Genomic DNA, 15193 nt, shown 5'->3' on the forward strand with positions numbered 1-15193 from the left:
TTATGATCGATGCTGCATATAAAGATATGACAAGGGGGAAAAGTATGCAAATTAAACATTTATTCCTTCCTGCACTGATAGAGCCACATTTAAATAATGAGCAGCATAAATCACATTTTCTACCTCTTCTTTACCTTCTTTGTTTTAAATGACCACTCAAGTTCTGCAATTCTTAGCTTTAAACACTAGGTGTCAGCATTATACCACTTTCTTAATGCTTTGCCATGTGGACTCCTGAACAAACTCTGTTAGACATATATGAATTTATGGAATACTCTTGATGGTTGTATCAATCAAATAAAACTATAGCTTTTCACAAATGCAACATGCTTCAGTGCAAAACTAGTAACAAAAATATATAATCATAGATGGGGGGAAAAAATATCTAATTGAAATCCAACTGTTACATGTTGATTAGAAAACTGCAGGCTATTGCACCTGGAATCCATACTTTCATGTGAGAGGATATAAACTTCACTGTATCATCATGATACGGACATACACAAGAGCTACCTGAAACAAAATGAAGACTTAAGAGAGTTGCATGAGAAGATCATAATCCAGTCCTAACTTGTTTTCATGCTGTAATGATTAACAACATTTACAATGGCAGGTTTGAATGTGTTCAAGGTTGAGCCAAGAGGATCAAACACAGGTGTTACATCCTACTTCCCCTCCAGCCAGGTGCTTTGACACAAAACAAAGGCACATTCATCTCACTCTGTGTACGTGTGTGTATTAGTGTATATTTGTGTGTATTTGTGTGTGTGTGTGTGTATATGACACTCACCTAGCTGTGCCCAGAGTGGATTGTAGGGGTGTGTCTTTGCAAGCATGTCCACACTCTGAGAGGAGTGTTTCTCAAGGAAGATCTTGATTGGAGGCTGCCCATTGGGCATGACGGTGGGGACCCAGGCCAGATGATTAGTCAGGATCGACGTCAATAAAGCCGGGAGGAATCTGGAACATCAAACACAAGTTGGTCAGCAAAACTCTAAGAGTCCTGAAATGTAGTTTCTGGATGGATACAATCAATCAGATGACTTGACTTCTCAGTTTCGTCCCCTGACTTTGTTTCATTAGATCAGATGTTCTCTAAATATGGTGGAAAACATTGGTCAGGCTTTTTCTTGCTAAACTGGTCACCACATAGCAACTCTCAAGAACAAAGACCTGTACTCACTTCTCTTTCCTAACCACAAGAGTCTACTTCCCTTCCTGTCTCATGACTCAACTCTATCATGGCAGTCGAGTTCAATCGTTGCAAGGACACAGTTGTGGCTGCTGCTGTAATCAAAACCATTGGTCATGGGAATACAGATGGGATGCCTCAGAAAAGACACAGTGTGACAGAGTAACGTCAGCGGCTCCCAGAGAGACCCGATACTACATTCAAGAGCCGGCAGCTTAGTTACGTGTTAGTCATCATGACCGATGGTGGAAGAAAGTATGACTTCAGCTAAGAAGTGATGCTGACAGACAAACACCACTTGTTGCCTGGGAGACACAGTTTTTATTATTGGTCAACACAATGACAGTGTACAGTGATTTAAAGAATGAGAGTAGGTCTGTAGAGATCCACAGTAAACCATATAATATGTTCTAAATAATGTTTTGAATAATAAAATAATTTGGAATGATAATCCTAAATCCTTGTATGTTATTTCTTTTCTATTCCAAACACTATATCTAAGATTATGATTTGTTCTGAGTCTTTTTAGTACAAATTTTCTGTTGCTCATGTTTCACTTTCAAAGCCATGCTGGCTTTGGTCACGTTTGTTAAATATCATTTTGGCAGTTTTTCCCAACAACTTTATTCGTTGCTAGTGCCAGAGACACAAACACCACTGCCCTGGTCGTTGATTTAAAGAGTTTATTAAGCAAAATGACCAAACGTCCTCTGGGTGCAACGACTTGAATATGAACATTTCTTTGACAGATTCTAAACTGACTAGAAATTGTACATCTAAGGTTTAAATCTTGTGGGTTTCATTCAATGTCATTTAAGAAACTTTTTTTCCCTTTCCATTGTATCTATATCTTAGATTTGCCAGCATTTAGTTATTTTTAGTTTTCTTACGTATAAAAAACAATAAAAGCAAACTGTTCTGGACCATGTTAAATGAATGTGGACTGAATGAATGAATGAAAAAGTCTTGCTGATGTCCTTTAAAGTCATTTTGATGCAACAATTCAGTTCATTATAATGAATGCTACTTAAATCAACCGCACTGGATATTGGTGCTTTGTTCAATGAAACCCTTGCTACCAATTCATATATTTACAGCAGTGGCTTGAAATGGTTTTGTAACAGCAACAATAAGTGAGTAGAGACTGGCAGGGATCTTCTCATTCACAGCTCCCTCTGAGGGAGACAAATAAATGCAAAGAGGGTGAAGCATTCACAGTGTGTGTGTGTGTGTGTGTGTGTGTGTGTGTGTGTGTGTGTGTGTGTGTGTGTGTGTGTGTGTGTTAAACTGTTGTATGTGAGAGAGAAAATGAATAGTCTGTGTGAGTCTGCATGTGTTTCATGTGTTTCATGAGCTTGTTTAGGAAGTACAAGCCAACAAAAGAAGTGGAAGACTCTCTATGTGTAACATTTCTTCATGTCTGAATGCTAATGTGCATGTCTTTCTCTCTGTATATCTGTGAGCTTGCATGATTCCTGCCTGATTCCTTTCTGCTTTTTGGTCTTTCAGAAGATCCAAATAGCTCATTTCCACGAGAGCTGTGTTTGTTGTGTATTTTCATCTCATGTCCTTCTTAGTCCGAGACAAAACCTCTTAAGGTGGTGTGAGGACAGACCAGGTGTGAGAACAAGTGGACACTCAACTGGTTCTTGGAGGCCTGCTCCATCAGCAGGGAGAACTCCCTCATGAACTGACTGCAGAGCTGGTTCTTCTCCGATGCCCCAGACATCATGGTCAACCAGACAGGCTCAGCCACCCGAGGCATGGTGTAAAGGTCGCAGATGGTCATCCTGGAGGCGAGGTACAGCAAGGGAGGAAGGGATGAAAGACGGAGAGGGCGTGTGGAGAGCGAACGAAAGGAAAGGAGGGGAAAAGAGAGAAAACAGACAGAGATGGAACAGACACGTTATTGTCTCCCGGGGGTAAACAAAAGAGATCTCAGTTCACAGAGCGTTGCTGTCTGCACTGAGGCCATGGGAGACCCTGGGTGTGTGTGCGTGTGTATGAGTCCGTCAAACTTGTGCACGCTCACACACAACCTCGTCTCTTGCTCTGTGCTGCATGTGTGTGTTTGAGTGTAACTATCTGTATGTGGCTCGGCTTGGGCATTTGTTCATTGAGAAGGACTGGAGTTTCCATGGAACGTGGGGTGTGTTGGTGAGCATGTCTCGGCCAGGGGCCAGGCTTTGACACAGGCCAGAGGGGAATCTCTGCAGCCTGAGGAATGTCAAGAATCAGGCGTTTCTTAGTCAGAGCTGTAAAAAGGATGGCAGCTGCTGGATTTGTCCTCAAACAATGCTAAAGGAGGATGTGGAATTTTATCCGTTTACCCTCTTTCCTTGCAAACATAACATAAACAACTGCAATCTTCTGCAAACACATAAAACACAACAGCATAGCCAGTCTAACTCAAAAGGAGCTAAACAGAAGGGAGTTAATGTCATTTGGACCTCAACGCACATAAAACATGTCTCCTGCTCTCTTTACATATCATTGTCAGCAGGCCAGACAAACCATCTAATAATCTTTTTTCATTCCTGCGTTGTAAACAAGTCGACTTATTATTATCCGTGGCCTTTTTAAGCCCCACTTGACCCTGACTGCTGTAGATTGATCTATTGAAAAAGCCCCCAGTGAGTAGATGTCTGAGAACGAGCCAGCGCTACATGAGGGAGATCTGCCCTCTGCTCTTTTGCAGCAGCTGTTTAAGTGAACTTTAAAGAGTCGCTTGTTATTTAAATTACCTCACGATGGTAAAATATTTCTGACCTCATCAACAGCTTATGGCCTGGTAATGTGCTGTGTTTTCACTAGCTAATGTAAACATGGCACAGCTACAGTCAAGGATTTATTCTGGATCAAGTCTCAATTTGTTTGCATTTGTTGATATATTAACGCATTATAGCAAATCAATGAGTCAATTCATGTGTTTTACTATTTCTTTGTCACAATTGTAATGTTTAGTATAAAACTTAAAATGTCTAATAGACTTAATTTTAAGTGATTATAGACCTTGAATAAAATAAATAACTCAGAAGCAATTACCAGGCTACAGAGTGGCAGTTTTTCTAATGACTGACATTTGGTCCATTATTAATTTTTTTAAGTATTTCTGGTAAATGGGATCTATAGAACCTGGTGTGTCGAGTGTTCTACTTGGCTCAGGACAACAGCCTGTACCTAACATAACCCCAGTATAGGCTGGTGTGACTTTTATGTATAAATGCCTCTGCTCACTGTGCAGCTTATCTTCGGCAGCATGCGTGTGTGTGTGTGTATGTGCACGTATTTCCTTGCCCTCCAACTACGTCAAAGCATTAACCGGAAGACATTTCTTCCAGTTTCCTTCTGTAATATTCCATGAAGTCGATGCCTCTTAATGGCAAAGGTGGCTATGCTTAAATTTAGCTGCCGTCTGAAGGTGAGATTTTTATTTTGTTTGTCACGTGCAATAGTGTTTTTCCTGCTGGCACTCATATATTATTTACTATTCTGGTGCTTGTGGCCGCTGCCCGAGGTAGATAGGGTTGCCACGCAGGAGGCTTGGGTTGCCGTGGCTGAATGCCAACAGGCATATGACTGCAGCAATGAGGGAACCTCAGACGTGAAACTGCCTACCGGCGTGTGATTGACAAGGAAAAGTAGTGGTGGAGACAGGCATGTATGCAGACACACATTAAATAAGTTAGCACTGACAAGTATGTCTTACACATATGCACATAAATGCACACAAGCTATTCTGCTACCTCATCAGTACAAATTTATGATTTCATTTTCCATGTCATCGCATATCAAGATTAGATCATTCTGGGAACTTGTGTTTCTAAAAAGCCTAAATAAAGCATCCTCTAAAAGTAGCATTGTGCAGGGTTGAGTTTAGGTAGTGTCTAAAACACTGATCAATACGCTTCCCTGAAGACAACCAAGGCCCTGAAGCTAGACCTTCCAGCATGCAATGCAGTTACAATGCAACACAAATGATTTGCTCAAGACAGGCGGAGAACAGAATGTTCCCCTTCCCTCTGTATTTCTAAATCTTACTTTGCTCAATGTGCATCTTATTCATCCTGTTTCAAACTTCTTTAATTTGTACCTATACTCTCAAATATACATCATACATAAATATGAACACATACAGATGAATTATTCATGACTGCCACACCTCAGCACACTGCATCAGTAAGTGGTGCAGAATCTCATCGCCTGTTACCTTCACGTCTCATAGATTCACCTTGATACACTAACTGCTGTTTGTCATGACGTCGTTTCTAAAAGTCCTTTGTCATTCTCCTTCGATGATATCAGCAACAAAAAGCTGACAAGAACCATTTGATTCTGAATTTTAAATAAAAAATATACATGGTTTTTGGGGATAGATTAATCTAAAGTGTTGTTGCCATGCAATGTGATATTTTTCTACTTGTAAAGAACACCAATGGATGAGATTATTTTCTGTCTGCCAGCAACAGTATTAGGGTCAATCTCAGACGTTACCAGCAAAAAACACAGTGTACTGGCTGCTTGATAGAGTCTGGCCATGCACCACATGCTGAAGAAAGTATGGTTGGAATGAAAGGCATTTGTGAAATACTTCTCTGGCCATTAAAGCTGCCCAAATGTTGGTGCTATTACACAAGTACTACAGGATTGTAGTTTGAGCACCTCCTGAACAAGCCCCTGGATAAAAATGTCATGTTTTAGATATATAGTTTTTAAATGAGGAGAAATTTAAATAAACTATTTTGAGGACAGAACAGTTTCTGTGTCTGTCCTCTGTAGTGTGTGATAATCTTCATGCATATTTTGAACACCCATCTTACCCAGTGCAGCGGCTACTTATCTGGGGGGGAATATGATTCAGGTCCTTTACCTGCCTGTTTGTTTCTATCACACCAGCCTTTCCAGGATATTATCTTTCTCTAGCTATCAAGAAACAAAATCCTGTTTACCAGTGTCGCATTATATGCAGTGAAGACCGATAGACACAATGAATGATGCACGTTGCACAGCATGCTCGTGTCAGGTTATATAGTGCAGAGATACACCAGACACCTCTTCTAAGTGAAGCATCTGTTTCCTGGGAACAAATGTTAAATGTCACATTTTTTCCGCTGAGTCGCTCAATGATGTGGGGGCATTGCTATGTATGTAGAGTGTTTGGTTCCAGTAAACAAAAACTGAAAGAAACTTAGAGGTTTGCTTTGGTGAACTTTCAGTAAAGCTTCTGCCTTAAATAAAGTGTGAGTGAGTGTGTTTTTGGCCCATATCAAAATCCTTGTGTTTAATGTGCAGGAAAATATCAGTTCTACAACCACAAATACAACTGCTACAAAGTTTACTATGTTGTATTGTGAAAAGATAAATGATGGAAGATTACTGTCTGTGCCACAGTGAGTTAAAAAGAGTTGTTGTCCAACCTGAATTCGTTGAGTCCGTCCATCATTCGGCTGTAAGCCAAGGCCCTCTGGCTGGTATCAGCTGACCGTCGACTCATCTTCATGGCCTTGAAAGTGACATAGCACACACGCTTTGAGCTATTTGGCACTGAAGCCAACAAACAAAGTTACAGAAAAGGTGGAGCAAGGAATTTGTAAAAGGGGATGACAAGGAGGGGGGGTGTAGGACAGGGTGCCAAGTTGGAATTTGGCTTCTCTTCATATCTCCCTGCTAAATAGGTTTCTTTGACAGGTATATACAAAAACATTGGAAACATCAAAACAATGGTTTTAGAGTAAATAAAAAGAATAAAGACATCAGGAAAAGAAACACAAAAGGGAAATCAGGAAGAAGCTCCACTCTCATAATCGCATTTCTACACTTTAATTCACCTGTTCGATGGCGCTCTTCAGTTTGTTCATGTGGCTTTCAAACAGAGGGAAGTGGGAGAAAAAGAAATCCTGGAAGCGGTTGTTCTCCTCGGGATTGGGGGACAGCGTAAAGATGACTCCGATGGCGATCTTCTTCTTTCTGGCTACGCCGAGGCCCGGCCCCCCGCTTTCATCAGACATGTTGAAGCTCTCCTCCACAGACCTGTCCGGGACAGGGTTCACGGGGGGTTAATTTTAGAGACAGATTCTGGAGGCCGCGACATGAGGGTAACTTCCATGCACTGACTTATTGTCTAGAACAAATCTATTTCATATTAAGTTATATATATCCTCCCAGATTGCCTCACATAATAAAAAGTAAGAATACTGTTTAGCATCTCCTTTTCTAAGTCTGCACTTTTGATTTACAGTTAATACTGTAAATCAAACATTTTAACAGATTGAATAGTTGAGAAGAAAAATACTTGAACAAATATGTAAAGAAGAGAAAACATGTTAGGAGACTTTTAATCCTCGACTTTTTTACTGCTTCAGCTGGTAAACAAGATGCTTTGGTGCTGCTGAACTGGAGAGGCTGGAAGATTAAAGCACCCAGAGGCCGACAGCTGCATTTATAGTGACAGGCCAACACAATATCCTGACCAAAGCTCTGAGTGTGAGTGTGTGTGAGTGTGTGTGTGTGTGTGTGTGTGTGTTTGTGTGTGTGTGTGTGTGTGACCACAGTTATTAGCACAGCAGTGCGTGTCACTTTCCCAGCTGCCTGCTAGATTCTGAGGATGTCCTATGAGAACAAACTACAAAAACCGGATGAAGCTGATTAATGTTTGTGTAGAGTCTCTGAGAGTGTTTGAGAGGGTGCTAAGAAGACAGGCCAACACAATATCCTGACCAAAGCTCTGAGTGTGAGTGAGTGTTTGTGTGAATGTGTGTGTGTTAGAGTTGAATCTAATGATCGATAATCTATTTCATCACCTAACCCTTTTCAAGGGAGGATTTTCTGAAGAGAGAAAAAAGACAGAAAGAAAGATTTCTCTGTTATAAACAGTTTCATTTCTGTTGTTTCCTTTAATTGGTGTGTAGATTAATCGGTAAAACTGTTTTTGCAGTTGTGTTGTGCACATATGCTTGTATTTGTCTCACCATCGGGGAAAAACACCGTTCTCGAGACTGGTGGTTTGGCTGCGGAGCCATCGGCGCTGGTAGCTGGACGCACAGCTGCTGGTCAGAGAGGAGCCAGGAGATGGGAAAGGGGTGATCAACAGGCTGCTCAGAGAAGCTAAAGAGACAGAGAGGAGAGACAGAGAAGAACAGTTTAAAAAAAAAAAACAATGTTGCAAGAATAAGAAGAGAGGAGGGAATGGTGAGTGATAGAAAACAAGTGTATACGAAAACAAGTGTGTAGGGTTATGCATCCTGAACACCCCCCCCACCCACCCCACACACGCGCACACACACGCACCGAGAGAGAGAGAGAGATGTAACACTTACTTACTGGAGCTTTAATATGAGATCTAATATCAGCTAGTCACATGCTGAAGTTATTGGACAAGCTGGCTTTACACCAACCTGGCATGGTAATGACAACTGACACACACAAACACCCACACACACTGATCAAGGTTATTTACAGCCCAGGCAATGGGCAATAGTCACATGAACCATTAAGACAGAATGTGGTCTTGTGTGTGTACGTGTGTGAAGAGATAAAGACAAATGACGTCCTGAGGGCGAGTGAATGCGTACGTGTGTGAAAAGAACTAAAACTGTGCTAACGAGTTGAAGACGTAGCGAGATGACTGTAGTAAGAGGAGAGGGAGGGAGGTGGGAATAGATGAGTGTTACAGGCAGACATGTGCGTACGTGTGTGCATCAGAGATAAATAAAGAGCTCTCCAGCCCAACCGCAGGGAGGGAGGAGATGAGAGGACGAGGCTTGAATTAGAAGCTTGTTTAAAAGTAACAGGTTTTTAAAGCCACTATATTTACCCTCTGCATGTGACCTGGGAAAGAGCTGAATACATAATCTCCCTTGTGTCAGTCACGTAGTTTGTGCAATGGGGGAAAGTGAGCAGAGCGGGGGTTAAAGGTTCAGCTTCCATTGCACAAGGTATTCTGGACCATACAGGCAGTGTAAACACTCCCACACTGTCTTCAACCCCTGCATCCTCTTCTTTCTCTCTGGTTTAAGGTTAAAATACTTTTAAGAATTGAAGGATTGACTGTGGAGAGAGGACATTTCTGAATGAGGACACATCCCAATGAGTCATGACTCAGTGTCCCCCTATGGGTCCTTTTAATGAATGGAAAACTGAGTGCATCTACCTCTGCAAACAGCATTAGGGAAGTCACTACCGAGGAAGTAACTAGTGTTTGTATAACTCTACATGCTTGTGAGCTTAAGCAGTGATGTTTAAGCGCAAACTTTCTCAAGTGCAAGAGTTCAATAGTTTCCTGGCTTGCACTTGATCTTCTCTACAGGAATAAATGTAAACCTCCTTCAATGCTCGACAGGACAACTGAGAGCTGTGTTGTGTGTAGGTCAATCCAGGCTTTGGCTCCTAGTCTAATTAACCTACCTGACCTGGCGATGCCGCTGTCCCTCTCGTCGTACAGCCCTCGGCCAGGCATGTCCATGGGGTGACTGTGGCCTAGAGGAAGGGAGGGGGAATATGCAGGGAGAAAATGAAGGGTTGGGTGGGTTAAAGAGAGAAGAGATGGAGGGAAATAGGTTCGGTGAGGGGAAGGTAGGAAGTTAAACAAGGGGGAAGTGAGAGGGATGGAAAAAAGACAAAAAAAGAACCTGTGAGAAACAGACCAATGTGATCAACAAACAAACAAATACAGAGGCCAAGAGTCTACAGCCATGCTAACTAGTTTAAAAACAATCTATGTCCACACAAGCAGCTTTGCATCAGTAATAATCCCCGTCCATAGGAACACACCTGAGAATGCATCTCATGTGACAGTTCATGTACAGTCAGCATGTGCAGGAAGCAGACCGTCTCATTGGAGTTGGTTGCTTACTTGCAGAAAACACACCGAACGAGAAACAACGATGGTGAAAAGTAACAGCTGATTTAAACTGATAAGATGGAGCAGTGTTTACCACACATCACCGGTGGTCAAGTCATGACTGTTAAACAAACAGGTCCTATCAGGAAGCAGATGCAGGTGACAGTGGCATTTTCTCATTTTTGCTCGTCAATAATATAACGCAGAGTTCGCAAACTAAAACACGGCCGGCAGCGAAGTGGCCCCTGACAACTCCATGATGTGTAACTGCTTATAAAGTACAAACTGATGCACGAAAAATAATAAATAAATAATTGTAACACTATTTGACTATGATTCATAAAACCCCTACATGTGAGGTCCACACAACTAAGGCTCCACACATGAAGGTGCTGGATGACATGTCTGTTGCTGACTGATTCTTGTGCTGTTGGTGCATCCCGTGTTTAGTAAAACCAAAAACAGGAAGTGTCACAAATAGAAAGATAATGCAAAACCCACTACTGTCGTAAGCAGCAACTGTTCCTACAACAAGCACTGCAGTAAGGAGGTCACCGGGTCTCCTTCTTGTCAAATAACCTTCTCTTCAACACTTCGGGGCTAAATAGCGACAACGATTGTCTCAACAGAGATGTGAAAACCACAAATGCAGCATTTGAATGTGGAGTTGAAAGGACTGATGTCCCAGGCAGTAGTAGTAGTAGTGTGTGTGTGTATGTGTGTGTGTGTGTGTGTGTGTGTGTGTGTGTGTGTGTGTGTGTGTGTGTGTGTGTGTGTGTGTGTGTGTGTGCGCGCACTCCTATTGCACACTGTGCTTCCTGAATATACCAACATTACATAAATGAGAGGAAGACATGCCATGCCAAACTATGGATGAGCTAAAAAGAATAGAGCGTAGGCGGTGTGGGGAAGAGGATCTTTTTATGAAAGCACCACCACAGCGTGGGCAGAGGGTTTACCCCAGTGACAGGGAGGAAGGAACACACACTAAATACTTCAGTCATTTTATTTTTAGTTATTGAAAGCAAAGCATTTGTTTTCCAGACTTAATCTAGCTATTTGGTCTGTCTAGAAAATACACTGTTATATTGTATGCAAAAGCAATGCACTAAGTGTTCGATTATTAGTATGAAAAAACACAAATCGTGTTCTGTAAGAAACAGGTACTGCAGGTACCTCTATTTTAAACCTGTTCCATAGTCACAGGCAGGGACAGCTGCAGGCTACCTTACTGTACACATTTTAGAACTATTACTGGCATATTATTGGCTTACTGCAGAGGTGCCCTTGGGCATTTCACCACTAGCTGGTCAGAGATGTTTAACTTTGGTTAATGCATATAACTGCATGCATATGTAAACACATGCATCTCTAGAAGTCTGCAATTGTGCTATTTGATTTACTTTTGAAGTTTAAATCCACTAAAGTTGAATATCTTTACTATTGTAAAGCCTAGAACAGTTGCCTATCAAAGACAAAAGGATAGTTGAGAGTGAAGTGAAGAACACATAAAGCAGTGATAATGAAAACTACAGCTACTGACACCAGTGAGCACCCATGCACATCATTTCTGTGTATGTCACACACCTGCAGGCCTGAGTCAGATAACAGTGGCAGATATAGTAATCATTATTTGAGAAGTCTTTATTGCTGAATGGGTGAGCTTGTGTAATGACACAGCCACTAGCAACAAAAAAGAAAAAGGGGGTGTTCAAAGCCATACATATTCCGTCTGTGGTTTAATAGTTGGGGCGAATGAAAAAATAAAAATAAAAACATAATTTCTGCAGCTATTATCTGACCCAAGTTATTTGCAAGTGTGCTGTTGCACTGCATGCTTCGACTATTGCTACTAGTGCCACAATCACCACACAGGCATGCAACTGCTGAGAATCTAGGCCTGTAAAGCCACCACTACTGCAACTACAGCCGACACACATACATGAAACCAGCACACATCAGTCGTGGCCAGTTTTAAGCGCCAACCTGAAAAGAAAGATGCGCTCTTGATGAGGCGCAGAGGGCCCTGCTCAGAGAAGGCCCGGCGAGGGCTGCAGAGCTGCGAAAATCCTGTGCAGCACAAACAAAAACATGGATAGGAAGAGAAGGAAGAGGGGGGGACAAAAGAAAACATGAACCATGGTTAGTGAATAAGTGAGGAGGAGAAGTAGAAACCTCCTCATCTTTACGGTACGTAGTTATGGGAAATCTTTAGTCTGGAATGAAATAATACCCATCGTGTAGCAGGTCAGTCAGCCAGTTTAACAGACAAAACAGGAAGGCTGGTATCACTCACAGAAAACACAGGTAACCAATAAGACTAGGACTATACATTTTTGCCTTTTCTGTGAGGATGACAGAGAAAATTCATAAAAAAGATAGATTTTGCAGTTCAAGCTGTTATTTACACATTTCATACTGTCAGCCAGTCAAGTATCTCAGAAACTGACCATGTGTAACAAGTAGAGAAAGAATGAGCGTCCACAAGAGCAACAAGTTTTTCTGAGAAACTTGTTCTTGCACGGCCAGTTTGGAGGTTTTTTGAGCCTCTCAAGAGCTTAATGAAGGGAAGCAGTATGAGAGAGTTGTTGGCAGTTTTTTCCAGTCTGATTCGTATTCAAATAAGAATGTGAAAGGGAAGGAAAGAAAAACCAAATCTTCTGCTTCTTCACAGTTTTAGAAAACATTTCAACTTTAAAAAAAAAAAAAAAAAAAAAGAAATTCAAGTGGCTCTTAAAGTAAATTATTCCCAAAATATTTTTTGTCTTTCTAAAAGTGATGTGATGATGTTAGAAACTGAATAAGATTAAGATTCAATTATTCAAAATAATCCAAATAAAATGCTCTTTGCTTGAATCAGATGTGTATCAGACTTTAACTAAACTGAGTTGAGGCCTTTTCAAAGAAAAACATTTCACCTTGTCTCTACTTTCATTTTATACGTTAACTAAAAAGGAAAGAGGAGGACTTTGGTGCAGCACTGGGTTACTGTTACCTATGTTTCCTAACAGACTGTTGGGCCCCGTGTTTTGATCAGGCCTTAGGGTGTTGCTGTCTTGTCCAATGAACTCCAGGCTGTCCTGTAACCTGCACGAGACGAAACAGAAAACCAGGGATAAAAGTTAGCATGCACCAACAACACTATTATACTGCACATATACAATCACAACATTCGGCAGGAAAAGGTTTGATACTAACATTAAAAACTTTGCAACTGTAGAGGAAAGAGGAAAACTAAATACAGAAAGACAGAATACAGACGATCTAAGACACTAAGAAACACAGACCGACACCGTGTGTGTGTGTGTGTGTGTGTGTGTGTGTGTGTGTGTGTGTGTGTGTGTGTGTGTGTGTGTGTGTGTGTGTGTGTGTCTGTGCTTACGTGTTGAGGCTGCCGTACACACTGCCTCCAGTCCTGGCGGTGAAGACCTTACTCAGCATCAGCTGAGGTGGTGATCTGATATGATGATAGTACAGGGACAACGGTCATCTGCATATGTGAGCTCGCTTCTTGTACTTGTGCACATTTGTGTGCCTTTCATATCTAAAGTTGTCACTTTCGTTTTTCACTTTTGTAATGTAAATCAGAATTTCATACTCGACAATAGACTTTCAGACTAAATGGCAAAGAAACCTGGTCAGAAGATGTGTTTTCATTTTATTTCATTATCAGCTGCAAGAAGAAAAGCCAGCTTCTCTCTTCTTCTTACCTGATCTGGTGGATTTTTAGTGTGGAGCCTTTGTAACTCATGGCAACAGAGCCGAACATCATTTCCCCCAACATTACCACATCGGACGAACACCTCGAACCCTGGAAAAGAGCAAAGAAGCAGAGATTTTAAATTTTAACTTTAAGATATTCTGGGGTCATTGATAGGACAAAGTTTGAGTGTGAGAGGTGGAGAGAGAGCATGGAAGACATGCGGCAAACAACCAGGTGAGCCTTTCAATGTATATTTTTCATCTTAAAGAGCGATGAACTCGAGTGTGAACAGACTGACAACGTGACTCCTGCAGGACCTGGATATGCATATGCACACATGAAATCTGAATGCATATACATAATGTTAGTGTTTTGTGTGTATATCACCTTGAGCGTTAATAAATGCACAGCTACACGTATTATATAAAAGCAGTAGAAGTTTACACGTTTTCGTCTTGGCTGATACTATTATAGGTGGAAATCTCTAAGCACAGGTGTGAATGCACACAACCCAAACTAAGGGCAACATTCAGAGGTGGAATGTGTCCCACATTTAATCACTTTCTTTTAGCAGTGTGAATACAGATGTGTCCCGGGCCACAATGAAGGACTGCCTACTCAACTGATGTTCTCGAGTTCGCAAACTAACAAAAGAAGAACACATTGTTAAGGTTATGGCCTATGTGTTACCTGGAAGCGGAGACCCTGCTCTTTGGTGTCTTTGGTTTCAGAGGTGCAAGAGGAGGAGCTGTCCAGGGAACTGCTGCTGCCACCTGTGGGTCGGAGCTGGCAGCATTTCCCGAACATCTTGACCTGGCCCTCAGTGCTCTGTGGAGTAAAAAGGACACACTTTGTAAGTGAATTTAAAAGGTTATTTTGATAAAGTTCATTCTGCAGCAAGCTCTTAACCTGCCAAATTGATTTTTGATTGGTATTTACTTCTATTGTTTTAAAAATGTACAAATAAGCTGCAGCTCTTTGTTATTTTGTGCAAATTTACATGACACCATTAAGATAGATGCAAATGTTTCTGTTTTTAGCCCAATCATGTGGAAACAGCCTTAACACATGAGTAAACATCTATAACATACTCTTTTTCTGTATATTTCCCTTGATGCTCTGACATTTTAAGCAGTCCCAAAATAAAAAGTCACTCCTAATTATGAAGTTCACTGTTGGAAATCATAAACTGAATTGAAATCTTCATTTTGATCAAGTTAAAAACCACAGAAGCATAATCCAGGGGAACGTGTGTAAACAGCAAACTAAATTGTGAGCTCAATCAGCCTGTGTCATGTGCCTTCTTAACTTGGCAGCCTGTTGAAGAGGAATGCATGTGGGACTGTGGGAATGGAAGGGGGAGGGTGTGGGTGTCAGTGTGTGTGTGCACTTTTTAGCTAGACTCTGGTAATGGCTCACTTGAAACCACTGTTGCTGATAATGTTAAGAGAAAGGAAAG

The 15193-nt window shown here is 41.4% G+C and overlaps 1 protein-coding gene across 6 annotated transcripts in view; it reads right to left on the reverse strand.

The window, feature by feature from the left end:
• The window catches only part of fnip1 (folliculin interacting protein 1), a 36022-nt gene that overhangs the window by 6743 nt on the left and 14086 nt on the right, over positions 1–15193 (reverse strand). For 4 of the 6 annotated variants that reach the window (XM_069510130.1, XM_069510134.1, XM_069510132.1 and 1 more), the window contains 11 exons: positions 14425–14562; positions 13742–13842; positions 13414–13488; positions 13027–13118; positions 12018–12101; positions 9596–9667; positions 8161–8296; positions 7021–7222; positions 6610–6695; positions 2836–2982; positions 791–960 (listed from right to left, as the gene is read on the reverse strand). In XM_069510130.1, coding sequence (XP_069366231.1) covers positions 791–960; positions 2836–2982; positions 6610–6695; positions 7021–7222; positions 8161–8296; positions 9596–9667; positions 12018–12101; positions 13027–13118; positions 13414–13488; positions 13742–13842; positions 14425–14562 — 1303 coding nt within the window. The remainder of the gene's footprint in view (positions 1–790; positions 961–2835; positions 2983–6609; positions 6696–7020; positions 7223–8160; positions 8297–9595; positions 9668–12017; positions 12102–13026; positions 13119–13413; positions 13489–13741; positions 13843–14424; positions 14563–15193) is intronic. The other 2 variants (XM_069510133.1, XM_069510135.1) reach the window with 1 other exon arrangement.

The sequence above is a fragment of the Paralichthys olivaceus genome, chromosome 15, assembly GCF_024713975.1.
Source record: "Paralichthys olivaceus isolate ysfri-2021 chromosome 15, ASM2471397v2, whole genome shotgun sequence".
Classification (NCBI taxonomy): domain Eukaryota; kingdom Metazoa; phylum Chordata; class Actinopteri; order Pleuronectiformes; family Paralichthyidae; genus Paralichthys; species Paralichthys olivaceus.